Here is a 22731-nt window from a genome sequence, read left to right as displayed (position 1 = left end):
GCAGGGCTGCACCAGGAGCTCAGGGGAGCAGGCAGGGCATGTGAGGGTGAGCAGGGGCAGGGGGAGGCAGGAAGAGCAAGGCTGCCCCAGGAGCCTCAGGGGTGAAGGGCAGAGGGACTGAGCTAAGAGCAGCCCCGGACTAGGTGGGAGCTGAGCGGTACGGCACACAGAGACCCCGAGGGCGTGGGCCCAGGAGAGCCTCCCTGGACACGGGAGGGCGTGAGCCGCCTGAGGCCCGGTGGACAAGGCAGGGGGGAGAGGCCAGCCTGGGTAGGAAGGTCTCTGGGGCTGAAGGGACAGGGGTGGCCACAGTCTTGGGCTCAGGGGCGCTGAACTCGCTCTGGAGGCTCGTGGGGATGGGGGACAGAAGGCTGGACACGACAAAGCCAGGAGGGGTGGCTCAGGGCAGTGGACCCGGTGCAGGGAAGGGGGGAGCCTGGGAGTTCGAGGCAGGGCCGCCAGCCTGGAGTGTGGGTGGGAGGGGAGGCCAGGCAGGGCCATCAGACTTGGCAGAGGGGTCGGGTCTGGCTGGGGACGTGGGCTCTGGGGTGCTGGCACCGTGCACGAGACGACAGCCAGGGCGGGGCAAGGCTCCCACCGGCACTGAGGGGCAGGCAGGCTCAGGAAAGACCTCGGCTGAAAGAGGGCTCTGGGGACAGGGAGGAGCTGGACAGGCCCCAGGGCACGGGCACTGAGTGAGCCCAGGAAGGCCTGAGGAGGGGCTCAGGGCAGGGACGGGATCCGGCGCCCGGGCGCTTTAGCTGCAGAGCTGACCCAGAAGATGTGAGGCCTGGAGGGCAGACAGCAGGCCACGACGAGGACTCCGGGCTGAGGGGCACGGGCAGCGGGTGGCAGAGGCCTGCTGTGTTCAAGAAAGGTCCCGCTGGCCCAGGGCAGATTCAGGCTGGGACAACAGGGCAGTGGGCTCAGGGCCTCAGCAGAGGCCCGTTGGGAGCAGGGGCCACCGGTAAGAGCTCAGACAGATGGCTCGCTCAGGCCAAGCACCCACAGGAAGCCCGAGTGGGGACCCAGGGGCTGGGCCCTGGAGACTCTAATCCAGCAGGAGGTCACCCAGCACCGACCAGGCCCATGGGGCCAGCACGTGCAGCCGCAGAAACACGAGGCCCTGGGGCGGCAGAGAGCTACGCCGGGCGGCTGGTCTGCAGACTTCCTGGAGGGCCGCCCCAAGCCCGGGCACCTGATACCCTGCCCGGACCCTCCCAGGAGCGAGGCCCTTGTGGTCACACGGCCTCCTCTCTTGCAGCCTCCACCACGGCCCCATCGGTGTTCCCACTGGCCCCCAGCTGCGGGACCACATCTGGCGCCACCGTGGCCCTGGCCTGCCTGGTATTAGGCTACTTCCCTGAGCCGGTGACCGTGTCCTGGAACTCCGGCGCCCTGACCAGCGGTGTGCACACCTTCCCGTCCGTCCTGCAGGCCTCTGGGCTCTACTCTCTCAGCAGCATGGTGACAGTGCCCTCCAGCAGGTGGCTCAGTGAGACCTTCACCTGCAACGTGGCCCACCCCGCCAGCAACACCAAGGTGGACAAGATCGGTAAGAGGGTGTCCACTGGGAGACAGGCCAGGTCAGCCGGTCCACCTGGATCCCGGGGGCACAGGAGAGGCACCTCTGTCCCCCAAGCTCGGGGAGGAGGGCTTCTGGGCCTGGCTGCCTGGTCCAGTGTGAGCGCAGGCTGCACACCCCCACCATACTTCATCTCTACTGGCAGGCACCAGTCTGGGGACGCCCCCCTGACCGGCCCTGACCTAGCCCACCCCAAGAGCTGTCCCCACCCCTGGCCCCACTAACCTCCAGTCTGGTCTCTCTGCAGTGGACAAAACAGACCACTCACCGGGACCCAAACCCTGCGACTGTCCCATATGCCCACGTGAGTCACCAGGGCACCACCTTGCACACCAAGGCGATGGCCCGCGTCCAGGGACTGCCTGGTGGGGGGAATGTTCAAAAGGAGCACCCCCCAAATGCTGACCCCTGCATTGTGTCTTCCACACCAGCTCCTGAGATGCTTGGAGGACCGTCCATCTTCATCTTTCCCCCAAAACCCAAGGACACCCTCTCGATTTCCCGGACACCTGAGGTCACATGCTTGGTGGTGGACTTGGGCCCAGATGACTCCGATGTCCAGATCACATGGTTTGTGGATAACACCCAGGTGTATACAGCCAAGACGAGTCTGCGTGAGGAGCAGTTCAATAGCACCTACCGTGTGGTCAGTGTCCTCCCCATCCTGCACCAGGACTGGCTCAAGGGGAAGAACTTCAAGTGCAAGGTCAACAGCAAATCCCTCCCCTCCCCCATCGAGAGGACCATCTCCAAGGACAGAGGTGGGCAACAGGACAGATGGGGCACAGGGAGGTCGGGTGGGGCCTGGCGGACCCAGGCCAGCCCTCCACCCTGGGAGTGACCATCTGTGCTGACCTCTGACCCCACAGGACAGCCCCACGAGCCCCAGGTGTACGTCCTGCCTCCAGCCCAGGAGGAGCTCAGCAGGAACAAAGTCAGTGTGACCTGCCTCATCGAAGGCTTCTACCCAGCTGACATTGCCGTCGAGTGGGAGATCACCGGACAGGCAGAGCCAGAGAACAACTACCGGACGACCCCGCCCCAGCTGGACAGCGACGGGACCTACTTCCTGTACAGCAGGCTCTTGGTGGACAAGTCCCGCTGGCAGAGGGGAAACACCTACACCTGCTCGGTGTCACACGAAGCTCTGCACAGCCACCACACACAGAAATCCCTCACCCAGTCTCCGGGTAAATGAGCAGCGCGCCCGGCCCCCCAGCAGGCCCCCGCGGGCTCTGAGCGCCCACCCCTGTGTACATCCCCCCCGGGCAGGCACCCTGCGTGAAATAAAGCACCCAGCACTGCCCTGGGACCTGTGACACTGTCGTGCGTCTTTCCGAGGCAGAGCTCAGCACACCCGCGCCTCTGGGAGGTGCGGGCAGGCCAGGCCCCGAGGCTCAGGGGTCACCATTCACGGGAGAGCGTGGGTCCCACCAGGGGCCGGGACCTGAGTGGGCAGGTCTGCACAGGCGGATAAACTCATGGCCGGGAGCCGCCTGGGACAGAGAGAGGGCTTGGCCAGGGGCTACTCAAGGCCGGAGGGGGCCGACAGGGAACGGAGAAGCCCTCCGGAGCCCCTCAGGGAACAGGGCGCACGGTCTTTCCCACGTCTGGACCCGCCCAAGCTGTGGGACGCTGGCCTGTCCTCTTCCGCTGCTCCCCCCGTCCCCTGGACCTCTTGAGAGCTCTGAGCAGTAGCTCTGTGCCAGTGCAGTAGCCAGGCCTGACCCATGCTGTGAGGACAGGCCCTCACCCTCCCTCAGATGAGGCGGCCCCTCCTGACTTCATCCTGCCTGGGGCCAGGCCTGTCCACTCGTGGGGACACTCACCCCGGTGCCCCAAATGGGGAGAGGCAAGCAGTTGAGTGCCCAGGGGAGGGACCATCCCAGACACCCACATGGATGCTGAAAACAAGCCCCTCCCACTGAGCAGGGCCACCTTCACAAACACACACACACACACACACACACACACACGCACACGCACACCTGACCCACCGGGCCTCACACGGGACAATGTGCCAGGGCCCAGACCAGAACCAGGCTTGGGAACCCTCACCGTGGACCCCAGCCTGGTCCCCACCCCCTCCCACACCCATCGGCCGCTCAGCAGCCCATCCACACGCCGACCACACTGACCAGCCCTCCTTCTCCCCAGGACACTGGGGCCCCTCCCAACCCTCACCAAACCCCCACCCCCACTGGCCCCGACACTCGCACCCACTCGTTCGCTAGGTCACTCCCTGCCACCCTCTCGACCCTTCCCTGGGCTCTGCTGACCCTCCCGCCCTCCGGGCCGGGGCCCCAGGAGAACGGGTGTGGTGGTCAGGCTGCCTTCCCCCCAGACAGCCCCAGCACAGTGCAGAGCAGAGAGGGAGCGCGTCCCCACGGGCCAGGCCCAGGCGGGAGGATGGGGGCACCGAGGCCGGTGCCCTGAGGCTACGGAGGGCCGCGACCGTCACCCCGGGAACCACTCCTATGGGCAGGCATGGCACTGACCACTCCCTTCCTGTCCAGAGCTGCTCCTGGACGACAGCTGTGCGGAGGACCAGGACGGGGAGCTGGATGGGCTGTGGACCACCATCTCCATCTTCATCACGCTCTTCCTGCTCAGCGTGTGCTACAGCGCCACTGTCACCCTCTTCAAGGTGGGTGTCCCCGCACCGTCCCGCACTGTGGCCCGCTGTCCCAGCGCTGGGGACCCGCTGGATCCATGCCATCCCCACGCTGACTCGACGCTGACCCCACGCTGCCCCCACGCTGACCCCACGCTGCCCCGCACGCTGACCCCACGCTGACCCCACGCTTCCCGCACGCTGACCCCACGCTGCTCCCACACTGCCCCCATGCTGACCCCACGCTGCCCTCACACTGACCCCACGCTGTCCCCACACTGGGACCCACTGGAACCACGCCATCCCCACACTGACTCGACGCTGAACCCATTCTGCCCCCACGCTGACCCCACGCTGCCCCCACACTGACTCCACGCTGACCCTGTGCTGACCCCACACTGACCCCACGCTGCCCGCACGCTGACCCCACGCTGCCCCCACGCTGACCCCACGCTGCCCGCACGCTGACTCCACGCTGCCGCCACAATGACCCCACGCTGACCCCATGCTGCCCCCACACTGACCCCACACTGCCCCCACGCTGACCCCGTGCTGACCCCACACTACCCCCAGGCTACCCCCACGCTGCCCCCACACTGGGGACCCACTGGAACCATGCTATCCCCACCCTGGCCAGATGCTGACCTCATGCTGTCCCCACACTGACCCCACTGTGACCTAATGCTGTCCCCACACTGACCCCATACTCACCCCATGCTGTGGACCCACTGTCACCATGCTGTCTCCCCTGTGACCCCACACTGACCCCATGCTATTCCCATGCAGTCCCTACACTAACCCCACACTGACCCCACGCTGACCCTGTGCTGCCCCCAACTGGCCCCATGCTGTCCTAACCGTGTCCCAATACTGACCCCACGCTGACCACATGCTGTGGTCCCACTGTCACCATGCTGTCCCCACGCTGTTCCACACTGACTCCCACGCTATCCCCTCTCTCCCCATTCCATCCCCATGCTATCCACGAAATGACCTCATGCTGACCCCATGCTGTGGACCCACTGTCACCATGCTGTCCCCATGCTGTTCCCACACTGACCCCATACTGCCCCCATTCTGACCCCATGCTCCCCCAGCTGACCCCACTGTGACCCCATACTGACCCCATGCTGTCGACCTACTATTACCATGCTGTCTCCCCTGTGACCCCTACTGACCCCATGCTGTCCTGGTTGTGACCCCCATGCTGACCCCAGCCTGTCCCCATGCTATTCCCATACTGTCCCCGCAATGATCCCAGGCTTCCCCACACTAACCCCACGTTACCCCTATGCTGACCCGTGCTGCTTCCCAAACTGACCCCATGTTGACCCCATACTGTGGACCCACTGTCACCATGCTGATTCCACTCTGACCACATACTTTCCCCATGCTATTCCCTAGCTGTCCCTGCAATGACCCCACACTGTCCCCACACTGACTCCATGCTGACCTCACACTGTCCCCACACTAACCCCACATGTCCAAACCATGACCCGATGCTGACCCCACACTGACCCCATACTGCCCCCATTCTGACCCCATGCTCCCCCACGCTGACCCCACGCTGACCCCACACTGACCCCACACTAAGCCCATGCTGTCGTCCCACTGTCACCATGCTATCCCCACACTAGTCCCACACTGACCCCCACGATCTCCCCTCTACCCCATGTCATTCCCATGCTGTCCCCGAAATGACCTCATGCTGACTCCATGCTATGGACCCACTGTCACCATGCTGTCCCCATGCTGTTCCCACACTGACCCCACACTGTCCCCACACTGATCCCATGCTGACCTCACACTGTCCCCACACTAACCCCATACTGTCCCCACCGTGACCCGATGCTGACCTCACACGGACCCCACGCTGACCTACGCTGTAGACCCACTGTCCTCATCATGCTGACCCCACACTGACCCCACAGTGACCCAATGCTGTCCCCACACTGTCCCTACAGTGACCCCTTACAGACCCCACGCTGACCCCAAGCTGTGGTCCCACTGTCACCATGCTGTCCTCATGCTGTTCCCAAACTGAGCCCACATTGTTCCCATGCTGTGGACCCACTGTCCCCATAACGCCGACCCCATGCTGACCCCACAGTGAACCAATGCTGTCCCTACAGTGACCCCATGCAGACCCCACGCTGTGGACCCACTGTCACCATGCTGTCCCCACGCTGTTCCCAAACTGACCCCAGGCTGTTCCCACACTGACCCCCACGCTATCCCCTCTGTCCCCTCCCAGTCCCCATGCCATCCCCGAAAGACTCCCTCCCACTCAAGTGGTCCCGGGGAGGGGGGCGCCTGGAAGTGGGGCTGTCCTCGGGGGTCCCAGCCACCTCACCTCCTGCCCTCCTGCTGCAGGTGAAGTGGATCTTCTCCTCGGTGGTGGAGCTGAAGCGCACGATCGTCCCCGACTACAGGAACATGATCGGGCAGGGGGCCTAGGGCCAGCCGTCCTGGGCGGGTGTCAGCGCTGCCCCAACCCTGCACAGGATCCCGGTGCATCACCTGCTGCCAGGCCTGCTCTCCCGCCCTCTGACCTTGCCACCCTCTGACCTCACAGCCACCCTGGGCCTGCGCCCTCGCCCTCTGGCCCCGCGGCCCCTGTGAGCTGCATCCTGCGCCCTGAACCCCCATTTGGAGAATCGCGTGGACGGCAGGTTGTGCCCCAACCTGAGCGGGTGGACGCCCGCTGGCGCCTCCACGGCGGCCGCCAGGCTACCGCTGTGGCCGCGCACGGTCAGCGGGCATGCTCATCCTGGAGGAGGCGGGCGGCTGGCGATCCCAGTGTCTGTCTGGCAGGAACCGGCCTCTGTGCGAACCCCGTCCAGGCCAGGCTCCAGGACGCAGGGTTTCCCCAGAGCGGCCACGTGGGCCCAGATCCTGAGGAAGCTTCCGACGTGTCACTAACGGTCAGTCAGATCTTCTGCGCCGGAGGAGACCGCGCAGAAAAGGGCCTGGGCCTGTGGCTGCTGCAGGAGCCCCGTGGATGCCAGGGACAGAGTGACATCCAGCCAGACAGGCCTCCTGCAGAGGGGTCTGGTGACCTGGTCCCCGGGCCAGTGGGACACAGCCTCGGTGGACACAGGTGGAAGGTGCCAGGAGGCCAGGGCGGCAGGCCCAGCCCGCACCCCCCGTGGCCTGGGCCTGAGTCCCACCAGGCTCGTGCGGGGGTGGGAGGGAGAGACAAGCCCACGGCCGGGCGGACCCCCAGGACCGGCGCTCCGCCCTGGCTTTGGGTGGGTGCCAAGTCGGGGCCCCCACATGGGAAGAGATGGCCACGCAGGGGAGGAGAAGCAGAGCCCCCAGTGCCAGGGACAGAGAGCCCGGGGGTCCCATGTGGGTAAGCCACTGCTGAAGCTTGGCTAGCTTGTTTTATTATTTTAAATGTCTGGAGCTCCTTGATTTCCATTTGCATTTCTTTCTTTGTTTCTTTTTTTTTTTTTCTTTTTTAATGACAATAAAATATCCTTAAAAACTCCATAACCGGCTGGGGAAAGTCTTCCTCTGTTGACGCGCCCCGTGAAATCCACAGACTGGCCGTGCCGTGTGTCGGTCCCTCCAGCCGTGGGAGCAGGACCCCCGGCCCCTGGGGTTCCCGGGGGGTGAGGTGCGCTGCAGGCGCGAGGGGTCACGTGACGCCTTGTGGGGTGCAGGGGGAGCATCCTGACCTGGCCAAGGGCACCGCGAGAGGCACCTATTGGGTGTGTATTAGCACGGGCTGCTAGCAAAGCACGACAGTCCCGTGGTGTGGACAACGTGCACTGATGTTTCCACGATTCTGGAAGCTGGCAGGCAGACCCGGGTGTCACGGGGCCGGTGGCCCCTCAGCACGTAGACGCCGTGTCCTCACACATCCGGCCCGCTATGCGTGTCTGTGGCCGACCTCCTCTTACAAGAGGAGGAGTGAGTCCATGGTGAGGACCAGTCACACTGGATCAGGACTCACCCTAGTGACCTCACTTTAACCGATTACCTCTCGAAAGACCCCATCTCCCAATACAGTCACATTCTGGGGTCCTGGGGGTCAGGGCTTCAAGATTTGAATTTGGGGAACGCATTTCAGGAGAGTTGGGCCCAGGTGGGAGCACCAGTGAAGGCCAGGTCGGGTGAGGCCCGGGGGGACAGCACTGTCCCAGGTAAGCGAAGCTGGACACCAGCCCGAGGGGTCAGGACACCCAGTCGGGGGGAGGCCCAGCGAGAACACCACCACCCGGGGGTGGGGGTGGGGGTGGGGGGCAGAAAAGACCAACTTCTACAGGAAGAACGCCAAGTGGGGGCGGGCAGTCCATTGGCGTCAGGAGGCCATGGGGTCCCTGGCCAGCAGCGACGGAGTCGGGATTCTGTCCCTGCAGTGCCTGGGGGTCTCGGGTCCCGGAGGTGCCCCGGGTTGTAGGAGACACGTGCACCTCGAGGGCAGAGGCGGGACCACACCTGCCAGCCCTTCCCAGTAAGGGCCCTGGGGAAGGGAGGCCAGCACGAGGGGCTGCGGTCTTCTGGGGACGCAGTGGGAGTGGGGCGTGGGCTCTGAGTGTGCAGGTCAACAGCCCAGCTCGAGGCCCAGGGCGGGCAGAGAGTCGTGGCCAGCGCGGCCGCGGTGCCTCAGGACCGCTCAGGGAGCACCTCCCACCTCCCCGTGGGCAGGGGCTGCCTCACCAGTGGGGGCCGCACCAAATACAGGGCGCCCGTGGGGAGAACGCCCCGGCCCCCAGGGACCCTGGGCGCTCCAGGCGACCACACCGTCCACACAGCTTGCCCAGCACCCCCTCCCTCTCGGTCCCCGGGCCCTGGGCCCCCGCTCCATCCCCTGGACCAGAGATCAGTCTCCATCCTTCCCACCCTCCCACCGGAACGCCGGGGTCTGCGGCAGCTGGTTGACCCCATGGCCTCCGCGGGAACACGGGGCATGACCGTACCCTCCACTCTCAGGGCAGGAACGCCCGCTCTTTGAGAGCAATCTCCCAGCAGGCCCTGAGGCCCCCACCTGTGACCTTCCAATAACGCCCTACCACGTGGCCCCCCCCTCCACGTACCCCCAGGGACCCACACACACCTACGTGCCTCTCCATGCAACCCCTCAGACCCCCTAACGTCCTGCAGGCTGCTCCTGTGTGAGCCCTGAGGTCGGCCTCCTGCTGCCTGCCGCTCCTCAGGGGCCCCCTACGCTGGGCTTCCGCTCAGACACAGGCCGGTGCCCATCTCCCTTTGCCCGTGTTCACACCTCCACCTGTGCCTCACACACACACACGGACCAGCGGGCTGGCCTCACTCCTGGACCTGGGACCCACCCGGTCCCACCCTCCCCCGCCGACTCACACTGGGAGGGAACCAGCTGGCGCCTGAACCCTGTCCCCACGGAGGGCCTAAGACACACAGACGTCAGCGTGGGTGGGAGCGGGAAGGGGAGGATGCAACTGTGTCCCCACATTGCGTGTGTTGGAATCCTAGCTTTAAGTGTCATGGTGCTCGGAGGCGGGGCTTTGGGGCACCAGAGGTCGTCAGGATGGAGCCCCCACGACTGGGGTTAGTGCCCTTATGAAAAAGCGAGCTGTCTCCCCGCATCCGGCACGTGAAGGGGCAGAGAGAAGACGCCGTCCGTGAGCCAGGCAGCGGGGACCCCCCAGACACCACGCCTGCTGGTACCTGATGTGGGCATCCAGCCTCCACACCCGTGAGGAGTGTCTGCGGTCTCTGTCGGGCCAGCCAGACGGCTGGACAGGAGCCACCTGGATGGGCGGACCTGGAGGAACGGGGTCCCCCAGGCCCCCTGGCCCAACCCCCTACCCCCGGGACCCAGGTCGGCCGGCCAGCAGCGGGGTACAGGGCCACGAGACCACCCCCGGGTGCTGCTGAGCCCCAGCCTGCGTGGGGCAGGGACATCGACCCCGGGCTCCCGGACCACACGCAGCAGGCAGTGGACTATTAGAGGCACCCAGATGGCGGCTCGGTCACTGCACAGGGGAGGACCCCCTACACCCCCTACACCCCACGCTCAGACACTGCCCCGGGAACCAGGGCATCTGAGTCTGCAGGGAGCTGGGCCCGTAGAGACACGCCCAGAGACTCAGAGGCGCCCGAGCCCCGCCCACCACGCTGCCTGAGCTGCCGCACCCGGCGCCCCATCCGTAGGCACTAGGGTGCTGACCGCCCGGTCCCTCGGGGACGTCATCTTTTTCTTTTTAGAGGGAGAGAGGGTGCAGGGGAGGGACAGAGACAGAGACAGAGAGGATCCCAAGCAGGCCCCACACTCAGCACAGAGACCCATGCAGGGCTCGATCCCGGGACCCCGCGATCAGACCTGAGCCGAAAGTAAGAGTCAGACACTCATCCGAGTGAGCCATCCAGGCGCCCCCTGTAAGGAGTAATCTTTTGGTGCATTTCAACGTCTTGCAAAATATTTCCCGTAAACATATTTCGCTCTCAGAGTATCCAGAATGTGCAGGGCACTCCGGCAAATCAATCGGGAAAATCGCACAATTCGGTAGAGAAATGGACACGAGAATTGAACAGATGTTCCACAGAGGCTATCCAAATAGCCCTCAAACATACAGAAAGGACGCTGCGCTCCACCCGTGACAGGGAAGTGAAAATTTCTGAAAAGCCACAGGAGAGAAAGTGGTTCTGATTCCAACGGCGGTCGGTGCGGTGCCTTGTCTCAGACTAAACCTTTGCAGGCACAAGTACAAAGTGGAAAAACTTCCCGGCAGACAGTGATTTGAAGGCATCAGAGGACAAGCAGAAACGGGCAGACTCCGGGGAAGACTGTGCCCTGGAGAGATTGGTCTGAGGGCAAAGCCCAGTCCTTGCCACAGCTGCACCTAGAATGCAGGGGGAGCGGGCTGCCGTCCAGGCACAGGGGCAGTTCGTGGGGTTCGGGGCCCCACCTCTGACAGGTGCAGCTAGAATGCAGGGGAGCGGGCAGGCGTCCAGGCGCAGGGGCAGGTCGTGGGGTTCAAGGTCCCACCTCTGACAGGTGCACCTAGAATGCAGGGGAGCGGGCAGGCGTCCAGGCACAGGGTCAGGTCGTGGGGTTCAAGGTCCCACCTCTGACAGGTGCACCTAGAATGCAGGGGAGCGGGCTGCCGTCCAGGCACAGGGGCAGGTCGTGGGGTTCAAGGTCCCACCTCTGACAGGTGCACCTAGAATGCAGGGGAGCGGGCAGGCGTCCAGGCACAGGGTCAGGTCGTGGGGTTCAAGGTCCCACCTCTGACAGGTGCACCTAGAATGCAGGGGAGCGGGCAGGCGTCCAGGCACAGGGTCAGGTCGTGGGGTTCAAGGTCCCACCTCTGACAGGTGCACCTAGAATGCAGGGGAGCGGGCTGCCGTCCAGGCACAGGGGCAGGTCGTGGGGTTCAAGGTCCCACCTCTGACAGGTGCGCCTAGAATGCAGGGGAGCGGGCAGGCGTCCAGGCACAGGGTCAGGTCGTGGGGTTCAAGGTCCCACTTCTGACAGGTGCACCTAGAATGCAGGGGAGCGGGCAGGCATCCAGGCACAGGGGCAGGTCGTGGAGTTCGGGGCCCCACCTCAGACGGGTACAGCTAGAATGCAGGGGAGCGGGCTGCCGTCCAGGCACAGGGGCAGGTCGTGGGGTTCGGGGCCCCACCTCTGACAGGTGCACCTAGAATGCAGGGGAGCGGGCAGGCGTCCAGGCACAGGGTCAGGTCGTGGGGTTCAAGGTCCCACCTCTGACAGGTGCACCTAGAATGCAGGGGAGCGGGCAGGCGTCCAGGCACAGGGTCAGGTCGTGGGGTTCAAGGTCCCACCTCTGACAGTGCAGACCGGCGACCAGGCCAGGGTGCCGCGTCACGACCTTTATACAACGTGTGTCGGGCCAACCTGCAGACTGAAATCAGCCAGGTGGCAACAGAAATCGTAATGCGCTGAACGTACCAAGGTAAGTGTTGTCTGTGAAGATGTTTCAGCCACGTAAGAACACACACAACGTATGTATGGAAGGGTAACATGTGTGTGCCACCTGCTCATAACACATGTATGGGTGTTAGATTGCAATACAGGTGTTTCTCCCGTGAGCAGTGCGGTCAAACTGTTTGGAGATGGTCCTGGCCAATGCTGTGTGACAAAGGACGAAAACGAGCTGCTGAGACTGAAAGGACAGATGTCAAACTGTCACTAATGCAGACGACACAAGCACGCACGATGAAAAGGCAGCGGAATCCAGACAGCCCTCCGAACCAGCAAGAACAGCAGCAGGGGCTCCAAACAAACGCAGGAAGCAGTCGTGTTCCGCTGTGTCAGCAAAAACCTGCTGAGAACGCGTCATCGAAAACGAGGCACGATTCACAGCGATCCAAGGACTTTCCAGAGAAAGCAAGCCCAAGAAACGGCGACTCCGGCAACAGACCTGAAAGGGCTCCGAGTGTCTGGAGAAAACCGCCTTCGGGGGCGGGCCGGCACTGTGGACGCCACGCTACACCTGCCCGCCCTGCCCACACTGCCCCCGCACCCGGCCCTCCACCGTCAGCAGGGCCTTCCAAGGGCTGGGCGGGGGTCACCTTCCCCCTGCTCCCCCAGCACACACCCGGGCACACACCCACAGTCGAGACGCAGCAGGGTCGCCAGTCTCCTGTCTGCAGGCAGGACACAGGCAGAGGCCAGAGCGGAGCTGCCCTGGAATGAGCTTAACTGGGCTGAGTTGGGCTGAGCTGGGCTGGGCTGAGCTCAGCTGGACTGAACTGGGTTGAGCTGAACTGGGCTGAACTGGAATGAGCTAGCTAAGTGGGTTGGGCTTGGCTCAGTGGAGCTCAGCTGAACTTGACATAGCTGGGCTGGGTTGAGCTGATCTGAACTGAGCTTGGCTGAACTGGGCTGGGCTGGGCTGAAATGAACTGGATTTGGCTGGGCTGGGCTGAACTGAGTTGGATGCGGCTTAACTGGGCTGAGCTGAACTGGGCTGAACTCAGCTGAGCTGAGTGGAGCTAGGCTGGGTGGGCTGAACTGAACTACACTGGGCTAGGTTGAGCTGAGTTCGACTGGGCCAAACTGGTCTGGTCTGGGCTGGGCTGAGCTGGCCTGAGCTGAACTGGTCTGGGCTGAGCTGCTGGGTTGAACCAGACTAAGGTGGGCTGAGCTGGGCTGAACTGGGTTGGCTTGAGGTAAACTACGCTGAGCTGGGCAAGACTATGCTGAACTAGGCTGAATTTGGCTGAGCTGGGCTGAACTGGGCTGAATTGGGTAGGGCTGGGCTGGGCTGAGCCAAATAGGGCTGAGTTTGGTTGGGCTGAACTGGGCTAAACTCAGGATGGGCTGAGCTGAGCTGAACTGGGATTAGCTGGGCTGAACTGGGATTAGCTGGACTGGGTTGGGCTGAGCTGGGCTGAGCTGGGCTGAGCTAGACTGAGCTGGGCCGGCTTGAGCTAACCTAGGCTGAGCTCGGCAGGCTGAGCTGGGCTGGCCTGAATTGTGCTGAGTGGGGCTGAGCTGGGCTAATTGAGCTGAGCTGGGCTGGCTGAGTTGAACTGGTCTGAGGTAGACCGGGCTGGGCTGAGCCACGTTTGTTGTGTACGCTGAGCCAATGTGAACTGATTACAGCTGAGTAAAGTCCGGAGTTCACAGTAAGGTTCACCCCTAGAAGAGTTCTCTGAGCCTGCACCCTGTCCCCGGTGCTGCCCCGGTCAGCCTGCTGTTCAGGCTGCTGTCCTCGCGTTTCCCCCACTACCGTTTCCTACAGAAGAATCGCCCGGCCCGAAGATCCCCTCTGCCCCACCTATTCCTTCCTCCCTCCCCCCAAACGCCCAGCAACTGCTGACCTTCTCGCCGGCACACTACATGTGCTGTCCCCCACATCACACAGTGCCGATGGTACAGCGTGTAGCCTTCTCCAGCTGGCTCCCTCCCCTCAGGGCACACGGGCCGGCACTCAGCCCACATGTGCCCACGGGGTGCTGACTATAGGGCTTCTCAGCGACAGAACTTCCAGTGGCCCTGCCACGGGGAGAGCAGGTATGTGTGCTGGCCTGGCAGCCCGAGCCCTCCTCCACCTTCTGTAAGAAAGAATATCATGTCATCCAAGGTCACTTTGCTTGAAAGAGGCACCCCCAGCGGGGGGAGATGGTCCGCACCATCCAGGTGAGGGTACTACACAAATACCTCATATGCCTGCACAAAATATTACATGTACACAGTAAGCATCTGCAGGTACCCGGAAGCAGGTGCCCATAAGGGGAGGGGAGGGGTTGCTGAGACGCTGTGGCAACAAGTCAGGCTGGAATGAGCCAGGCCCCGGGCCAGGCTGGTGTCTCACGGCTGCCCTGGACGACCACCACCGCAGGCTCTGACGCCGCGGGTCGGGGAGAGGCCCCTGGAAGGGACATCCGTGAACACCTCCAAAGCATCTCTTTGTTCTTGTAACCACAGGGTGAATGTTTCTGAAAGCCAAACCCAGAGTTCAGCATGATGGTTGAAAAGCGTCAACACTAGGTAATTTCATCGCCTCACCAACTTTTCTGTGAAAGGATTATTCTGGAAAGGACGGGCCTTGCAAACCTAGGCTGGGACAGGTGTGTGGTCTCCGACAAGACCCAGTGCCTGACGGCCCACATCCCACTGCCACGCCCTCGGCAGACAAGGCAGCCCTCCCCCACACTGATCCGGCACAGCAGGTGCCCCAGAGCCCCGTGATGACCCCACGAGGGACAGCGACCCGGCACCACGCCAGGGGCACTGCACGGGGACCAGGGGAGGGAATTAGCTGTCCAAGGGAAGTACGATGTGCCACTTTGTCTTGCCAAAACCCTGCCTTTAGAGGTGCCTGGGGCCCCATGTCCCTAACGCACGGCAGCCGGGACACCCTCGAGGATTTTGCCAAACTCATCGGTTCCCGTGATCTGACCAGAGTTGTGTAGATGGATGTGCTTCTTGAGCAACCAGGGGCCACAGCTTGCAGAGGACCCTAACTGCCGGGCACCGCGAGAGGGGGCCGGGCTGCAGGAACCCGGAGTGTGGGGTGCACACTCCCTTCACCGAGGCTGTGACCGATGGCATTTGCAAAGTGGCCACTGCGGTATTTCCAGGACCACGGGCTCCTCCATCACCTTGCCCTGCCCCATGCAGGGGGCGGGGTCTGCTCCCCTCCCCAGAAGCCCAAGGGTCTCTGTGAACTCCGTGGGGATGGGGACACGGAAGGGCCATTGCTGGATTCCTAAGATCAGGACCTAAGGAGACGTGGCTTCTCGTGGGAGTCATGCCCTGGGCCCAGTGCAGCCGTCCAGCTACGGCCAAGGTGCCATTCTGGGGAGCCCCGGGGACCAAGCGGGCCGGACCCACCCAACCAAGGCCCCAGACCCTAGGAGGAGCCCAGAGCCCTCGCTCACATGAGTGTGAGCAGGGCAGAGAGCCTCGCACCACAGGCCGAGGGCTCCAGGCACACCCACAGCCCAGCAGGCCCGGACTGGGACTTGGACGTGGTGCGGAGGCGTCCCCATCGAGGCCTCACACCGCAGGAAGTGGCAGCCTGGGGTGCACACTGTGGTTGTCCAAACACAGGGGCTGAGGGGTCACGGCCCCCTTGCACGGGCAGCACAGGGACCACACAGGGTCTCTCAGCTGCAGGGACATTTTCAGGTCCGGTGACCACCACGAACTCTGTCCCTGCACATCAGGCTTCTGTCTGTCCTCTAGGGTAGTAGCTTCCCTCTGACCATGGGCAGATGACCGTGACCGTGGCTGAAGCCAGAGGAAGACAGCATCCCACCAGGGAGGCCACACTGCTAAGTGGACGGGACAAGGCCCAGGGCGGGGCCTCAGGCTATGGATGTGTCAACCTGTGCCCACAACACACGCCCAGGTGAGAGCGGGGTTCCTGTGCCCTCCTTTGGGACCCCAGCCACCCCCCACAGCCCACCCCCGCACACTCAGGCCCTTGAGACAGAAAGTACCCAAAAGAAAAGGGAACTTCAGGAAGCGTGTCGCCGAGCCACCTAGTTTCAATCCTGTTCTTAGTCTTCCCACGGCTGCCTGGGGGCTAGGAAGGGGGCTATGGGCACAGAGCTCAGCCACAAGGACCCACATGTGCCTGGGGCCAGAGCGAGGAGGGCCGAGGTGCTGGGGCCAGCCTTCCGTCGCCCCAGCCCTTGGTGAGTAGGCTCCGCACGGAGAGAGGGCGGCGTGGGGGCAGCAGAAGCAGCCCAGGAGCCAAGGAGAGACGGGGCCCCATGGACGGGCCGGAGCAGCCAGCATGGGGGACACAGGCTGCCTGGGGGCCAGGGCACCGGCCAGGGCAGGGACGAGGGAGGCATGGGCAGGAGCGCCCACGCCAACATTGCTGGACGCACCGGACGTGGCAACTGGGCCTTCAAGGAACATGATGGCCATGGTGGGCCTCAGGCCTGCCCTTTGCCATCTGTGCTGGGAGCCCAGGGCTGGGCTGGACTGAGCTACTGCAGGACCAAGGCCGACATGGACAGACAGGCCTAAGGTGAGGGCACAGGGAGAGGCCGGCCCAGCACAGGGGAAGAAGAGGACCCCAGACGGCCCGAGGGTCCTGTCCAGGACACTGGGGCTGGCTCTGGCCCCAGGCCAGGGTCAGAGGTGCTGGCCATGGGGTCCTGGACTGCAGCACATGAGCGGGGACGGAGCACGAGGGGCTGACAGGGGCTCCCGTGTGCTCAGAACCCAGACAGTAGCACAGGGGCAGACGGTCAGGAGCCAAACCTGGGCTAAGGAGTCTGGGATGGGCATGAGACCGGGGCAGCCCTAAGAACACACAGTAGTTGCGGGCTGAGCTCGCCTGTGGGGGAGAGGTCATGGGGCAGCAAGGGCAGAAAGCAGCTGTGGTCCATTAGCTCCAAGGACCAGTGGTGGAGTTTGTGTAGGTGAGCAGGGGAAGGGGGAGAGCAGAAGGGGCAGGGGGAGATCAGGAGAGGTAGGGGGAGAGCAGGAGGGGCAAGGGGAGAGCAGAGAGCACACAGAGCTGGTCAGGTGAGCAGGGGCAGGGGGCAGGGCAAGAGTGGCAGGGGGAGAGCAGGAGAGGCAGGGCTACCCCCAGGAGCTCAGGAGACCAGGCAGAGCTTGTGAGGATGAGTAGGGGGTTGGGAGAGAAGGAGGAGCAGGGGGAGAGCAGGAGGGGCAGGGGAAGAGCAGGAGGGGCAGGGGAGAGCAGGAGGGTAGGGGCAGGGCAGGAGGGGCTGGGGGGAGGACAGGAGAGTCAGGGCTCCCCCAGGAGCTCAGGGGAGCCGGCAGAGCTTCTGCCTGTGAGCAGGGTTCCTGGGAGGGCAGCAGGGGCAGGGGGAGAGCAAGAGGGGTAGGGCTGTCCCAGGAGCTCCCTGGGAGACACAGAGCTGGTACAGGTGAGCAGGGGCAGGGGGCAGGGCAGGAGGAGCAGGGTCGAGGGCAAGAGAGGCAGGACTGCCCCAGAGGCTCAGGGAGCAGGCAGAGCTTGTGAGGGTAAGCAGGGGCAGGGGAGGGGCAGGAGATGCAGGGGGTTGCCTCAGGAACTCCCAGGGAGCACACAGAGCTGGTACAGGTGAGCAGGGGCAGGTGGCAGGGCAAGAGGGGCAGGGGGAGGGCAGGAGGGCAGGAGGGAGGGCAGGAGGGGCAGGGTTCTCCCCAGGGGCTCCCAGGGAGCACACAGAACTGGTACAGGTGAGCAGAGGCAGGGGAAGGACAGCAGGGGCAGGGGGAGAGCAGAAGGGACAGACAGCTGCCCCAGGAGCTCCAGGGAGCACACAGAGCTGGAACAGGTGAGCAGGGGACAGGGGGCTGCGCAGGAGGGGCAGGGCTACCCCCAGGAGTTCAGGGGAGCAGGCAGAGCTTATGAGGGTGAGTAGGGGAGGGGAGGGCAGGAGGGGCAGGGGGAGGGCTAGGAGGCAGGGGGAGACAGAAGAGGCAAGGGAAGAATAGGAGAGACAGAGGGTTGCCCCACAAGCTCCCAGACAGCACACAAAACTGGCATAGGGAGCAGGGGCAGGGGGCAGGGTAGGAGGGGCAGGGGGAGAACGGGGGGGAGGGGGAGAGCAGAAGGGGTAGGGAGAGAGCAAGAGGGGCAGGAGGAGAGCAGGAGGGGTTGAGAGAGAGCAGGATGGGCAAGGGGAGAGCAGAGGGGACAGGGTTGACCCAGGAGTTCCCAGGGAGCACACAGAGGTGGTACAGGTGAGCAGGGGCAGGGGGCAGGGCAAGAGGGGCAGGGGGAGAGCAGGAGAGGCAGGGCTGCACCAGGAGCTCAGGAGGCAGGCAGAGCTTGTGAGGATGAGCAGGGGCAGGGGACAGGACAGAAGGGGCAGGGGGAGGGCAGGAGGGCAGGAGCGAGGGCAGGATGGGCAGTATTGTCCCCAGGAGCTCCCAGGGAGCACACAGAACTGGTACAGGTGAGCAGAGGCAGGGGAAGGACAGCAGGGGCAGGGGGAGAGCAGAAGGGTCAGACAGCTGCCCCAGGAGCTCCAGGGAGCACACAGAGCTGGAACAGGTGAGCAGGGGCAGGGGGCAAGGCAGGAGGGGCAGTGGGGAGGGCAGGAGAGGCAAGGTTGCGCCAGGAGCTCAAGGGAGCAGGCAGAGCTTGTGAGGGTAGGCAGGGGGGTTGGAGAGCAGGAGGAGCTGGGGAGAGCAGGAGGGGCAGGGGGAGGGCAGGAGGGTAGTGGCATGGCAGGAAGGGCAGGGGGAGGAAAGGAGAGGCAGGGCTGCCCCAGGAGCTCGGGAGAGCCAGCAGAGCTTGTGGAGGTTAGCAGGGGCAGCAGGGTGAGGTCAGGAGGGGCAGGAGGACAGCAGAAGGGACAGACAGCTGCCCCAGGAGCTCCTGGGGGCACACAGAGCTGGTACAGGTGAGCATGGGCAGGGGGCAGGGCAGTAGGGACAGGGGGCTGGGCAGGAGGGGCAGGGCTACCCCCAGGAGTTCAGGGGAGCCGGCAGAGCTCATGAGGGTGAGTAGGGGAGGGGAGGGCAGGAGGAACAGGGGGAGAGCAGAAGGCACAGGCACTGCCCCATGAGTTCCCAGGGAGCATACAGAGCTGGTACAGGTGAGCAGATTGTGGGCAGGGCAGGAGGGGCAGGGGAAGAGCAGGAGAGGTAGGGGGCTACCCCGGGAGCTCCCAGGGAGCACACAGAGCTGGTACAGGTGAGCAGAGGCAGGGGAAGGACAGCAGGGGCAGGGGGAGAACAGAAGGGACAGACAGCTGCCCCAGGAGCTCCAGGGAGCACACAGAACTGGTACAGGTGAGCAGGGGCAGGGGGCAAGGCAGGAGGGGCAGGGGGGAGGGCAGGAGAGGCAAGGTTGCCCCAGGAGCTCAGGGGAGCAGGCAGAGCTTGTGAGCGTGAGCAGGGCCAGGGAGAGGGCAGGAGGGGCAGGGGGACGTCAGGAGAGGCAGGGGGAGAACGGAAGAGGCAGGGGAAGAATAGGAGGGACAGGGGGCTGCCCCAGGAGCTCCCAGGCAGCACACAAAGCTGGCATAGGGAGCAGAGGCAGGGGGCAGGGTAGGAGGGGCAGGGGGGAGAACAGAGGGGGAAGAGTAGAGCAGAAGGGGTAGGGAGGGAGCAAGAGGGGCAGGAGGAGAGCAGGAGGGGTTGAGAGAGAGCAGGAGGAGCAAGGGGAGAGCAGGAGGGACAGGGTTGCCCCAGGAGTTTGCAGGGAGCACACCGAGGTGGTACAGGTGCGCAGGGGCAGGGGGCAGGGCAAGAGGGGCAGGGGGAGAGCAGGAGAGACAGGGCTGCACCAGGAGCCCAGGGGAGCAGGCAGAGCTTGTGAGGATGAGCAGGGGGTTGGGAGGGCAGGAGGGGCAGAGGGAGAACAAGAGGGGCAGGGCTGCCCCAGGAGCTCCCAGGGAGCACACAGAGTCGGTACAAGAGAGCAGGGGCAGGGGCAGGGCAGGAGGGGCAGGTGGAAGGCAGGAGGGGCAGGATTGCCCCAGGAGCTCAGGGGAGCAGGCAGAGCATGTGAGGGTGAGCAGGGGTTGGGAGGGAAGGAGGAGCAGGGAGAGAGCAAGAGGGGCATGGAGAGGGCTAAAGGGGAAGAGGGGGGACAAGAGGGGCTGGAGAGTGGGCAGAAGGGGCAAGGGGGAGAGCAAGAGGGGTAGGGCTGCCCCCAGGAACTCCCTGGGAGCACAAGGAGCTGGTACAGGTGAGGAGGGGCACGGGGCAGGGCAGGAGGAGCAGGGGGAGGGCAGGAGGGGCAGGGGGGAGGACAAGAGGGGCTGGGGAGTGGGCAGGAGGGGCAAGGGGGGAGGGCAGGAGGGGCAGGGGGAGAGAAAGACATGTAGGGCTGCCCCAGGAACTCCCTGGGAGCACACAGAGCTGGCACAGGTGAGTAGGGGCAGGGGGCAGGGCAAGAGGGGCAGAGGGGAGAGCAGGAGAGGCAGGGCTGCACCACGAGCTCAGGGGAGAGGCAGAGCTCGTGAGGGTGAGCAGAGGCAGGGGGGACGGCAAGAGGGGCAGGGGCTGCTGTGGGGCAGGGTTGCTTCAGACAAGCTGTAGGCAGGGGGACACAGTGACCCTGGACTGTCCCCAGGGACCTGAGCTGAGAGAGCTTCCTGCAGCAGGCAGGGTCCTGGTGAGGTCTGGAGTCTGCAGGGGCTCGGGGGTGGGAGTTCTGGCCAGGAGGTGCTGAGGGCGGCAGGCCAGGGGGAGGTTAGGAGTGCTGCAGGGCAGGGGGAGCTGAGGCCTGAACTGGCAGGACCAGGTCTCAGACATGCAGAGGCAAGAAGCTAGAAGGATCCAAGGCCCGGGCTCAGCATGAGGGGCCAGGCAAAGGGGTGGGGGCAGGTGGCGGAGCTGCTAGGAGGTGAACCTATGGGGAGCACAGACAGCTCGGAGCTACCACCAGGCCAGGAGCTCAGGGGAGCAAGAGAGCTTGTGCAGGTGAGCAGGGGCAGGGGGGAGGCAGGAGGGGCACAGGGGAGGGCAGGAGGGGCAGGGACACCCCCAGGAGTTCTGGGGAGCAGGCAGGGGTTATGACAGTGAGTAGGGGGTTAGGAGGGCAGGTGGAGCAGGGGGAGAGCAGGAGGGGCAGGGAGAGGGCAGGAGGGGCAAGCAGAGGGCAGGAGAGGCAGGGCTGCCCCAGGAGCTCAGGGGAGCAGGCAGAGTTTGCGAGGGTGAGCAGGGGGTTGGGAGTGCAGGAGGAGCAGAGGAGAGCAGTAGGGGCAGGGGGAGAGCAGGAGGCACAGGGGAAGAGCACAAGGGGCAGGGGCAGGGGCAGGAGGGTAGGGACAGGACAGGAGGGGCTGGGGGGAGAACAGGAGAGTCAGGGCTCCCCCAGGAGCTCAGGGGAGCCAGCAGAGCTTCTGCCAGTGAGCAGGGTTCCTGGGAGGGCAGCAGGGGCAGGGGGAAGCAAGAGGGGTAGGGCTGCCCCCAGGAGCTCCCAGGGAGCACACAGAGCCGGTACAGGTGAGCAGGGGCTGAGCGCAGGGCCAGGAGGGGCAGTGGGGAGAGCAGGAGGGACAGGAAGCACACAGAGCTGGTACAGGTGAGCAGGTGCAGGGGGCATGGCAAAAGGGGCTGTGGGAGAGCAAGAAGGGCAGGGGGGAGAGCAGGAGGGGTGGGGAGAGCAGGAAGAACAGGGTGCTGCCCCAGGAGCTCACAGGGAGCACACAGAGCTGGTACAGGTGAGCAGGGACAGGGGGCAGGGAAACAGGGGCAGAGGGAAGGGCAGGAGAGGCAGGGCTGCACCAGGAGCTCAGGGGAGCAGGCAGGGCATGTGAGGGTGAGCAGGGGCAGGGGGAGGCAGGAAGAGCAAGGCTGCCCCAGGAGCCTCAGGGGTGAAGGGCAGAGGGACTGAGCTAAGAGCAGCCCCGGACTAGGTGGGAGCTGAGCGGTACGGCACACAGAGACCCCGAGGGCGCGGGCCCAGGAGAGCCTCCCTGGACACGGGAGGGCGTGAGCCGCCTGAGGCCCGGTGGACAAGGCAGGGGGGAGAGGCCAGCCTGGGTAGGAAGGTCTCTGGGGCTGAAGGGACAGGGGTGGCCACAGTCTTGGGCTCAGGGGCGCTGAACTCGCTCTGGAGGCTCGTGGGGATGGGGGACAGAAGGCTGGACACGACAAAGCCAGGAGGGGTGGCTCAGGGCAGTGGACTCGGTGCAGGGAAGGGGGGAGCCTGGGAGTTCGAGGCAGGGCCGCCAGCCTGGAGTGTGGGTGGGAGGGGAGGCCAGGCAGGGCCATCAGACTTGGCAGAGGGGTCGGGTCTGGCTGGGGACGTGGGCTCTGGGGTGCTGGCACCGTGCACGAGACGACAGCCAGGGCGGGGCAAGGCTCCCACCGGCACTGAGGGGCAGGCAGGCTCAGGAAAGACCTCGGCTGAAAGAGGGCTCTGGGGACAGGGAGGAGCTGGACAGGCCCCAGGGCACGGGCACTGAGTGAGCCCAGGAAGGCCTGAGGAGGGGCTCAGGGCAGGGACGGGATCCGGCGCCCGGGCGCTTTAGCTGCAGAGCTGACCCAGAAGATGTGAGGCCTGGAGGGCAGACAGCAGGCCACGACGAGGACTCCGGGCTGAGGGGCACGGGCAGCGGGTGGCAGAGGCCTGCTGTGTTCAAGAAAGGTCCCGCTGGCCCAGGGCAGATTCAGGCTGGGACAACAGGGCAGTGG

The 22731-nt window shown here is 64.6% G+C and overlaps 1 long non-coding RNA gene and 1 gene segment (V, D, J or C); both read left to right on the top strand.

Annotated features, from left to right (window-relative positions):
- The window catches only part of LOC122469620, a 224822-nt gene extending 221918 nt beyond the window's left edge, over positions 1-2904 (top strand). The window contains 4 exon segments of the C gene segment in view: positions 1265-1555; positions 1833-1889; positions 2017-2346; positions 2455-2904. Coding sequence covers positions 1265-1555; positions 1833-1889; positions 2017-2346; positions 2455-2783 — 1007 coding nt within the window.
- Positions 2905-3452: 548 nt separating this feature from the next.
- LOC122469621 lies at positions 3453-6610 on the top strand. The gene is made up of 2 exons (XR_006293550.1): positions 3453-4232; positions 6573-6610. It is a non-coding gene; the product is annotated as an uncharacterized LOC122469621 (long non-coding RNA).
- The last annotated feature ends 16121 nt before the right edge of the window (positions 6611-22731 follow it).

The sequence above is a fragment of the Prionailurus bengalensis genome, chromosome B3 (genome assembly GCF_016509475.1).
Source record: "Prionailurus bengalensis isolate Pbe53 chromosome B3, Fcat_Pben_1.1_paternal_pri, whole genome shotgun sequence".
Lineage (NCBI taxonomy): Eukaryota > Metazoa > Chordata > Mammalia > Carnivora > Felidae > Prionailurus > Prionailurus bengalensis.
This window is presented reverse-complemented; position numbering and strand designations above follow the sequence as displayed.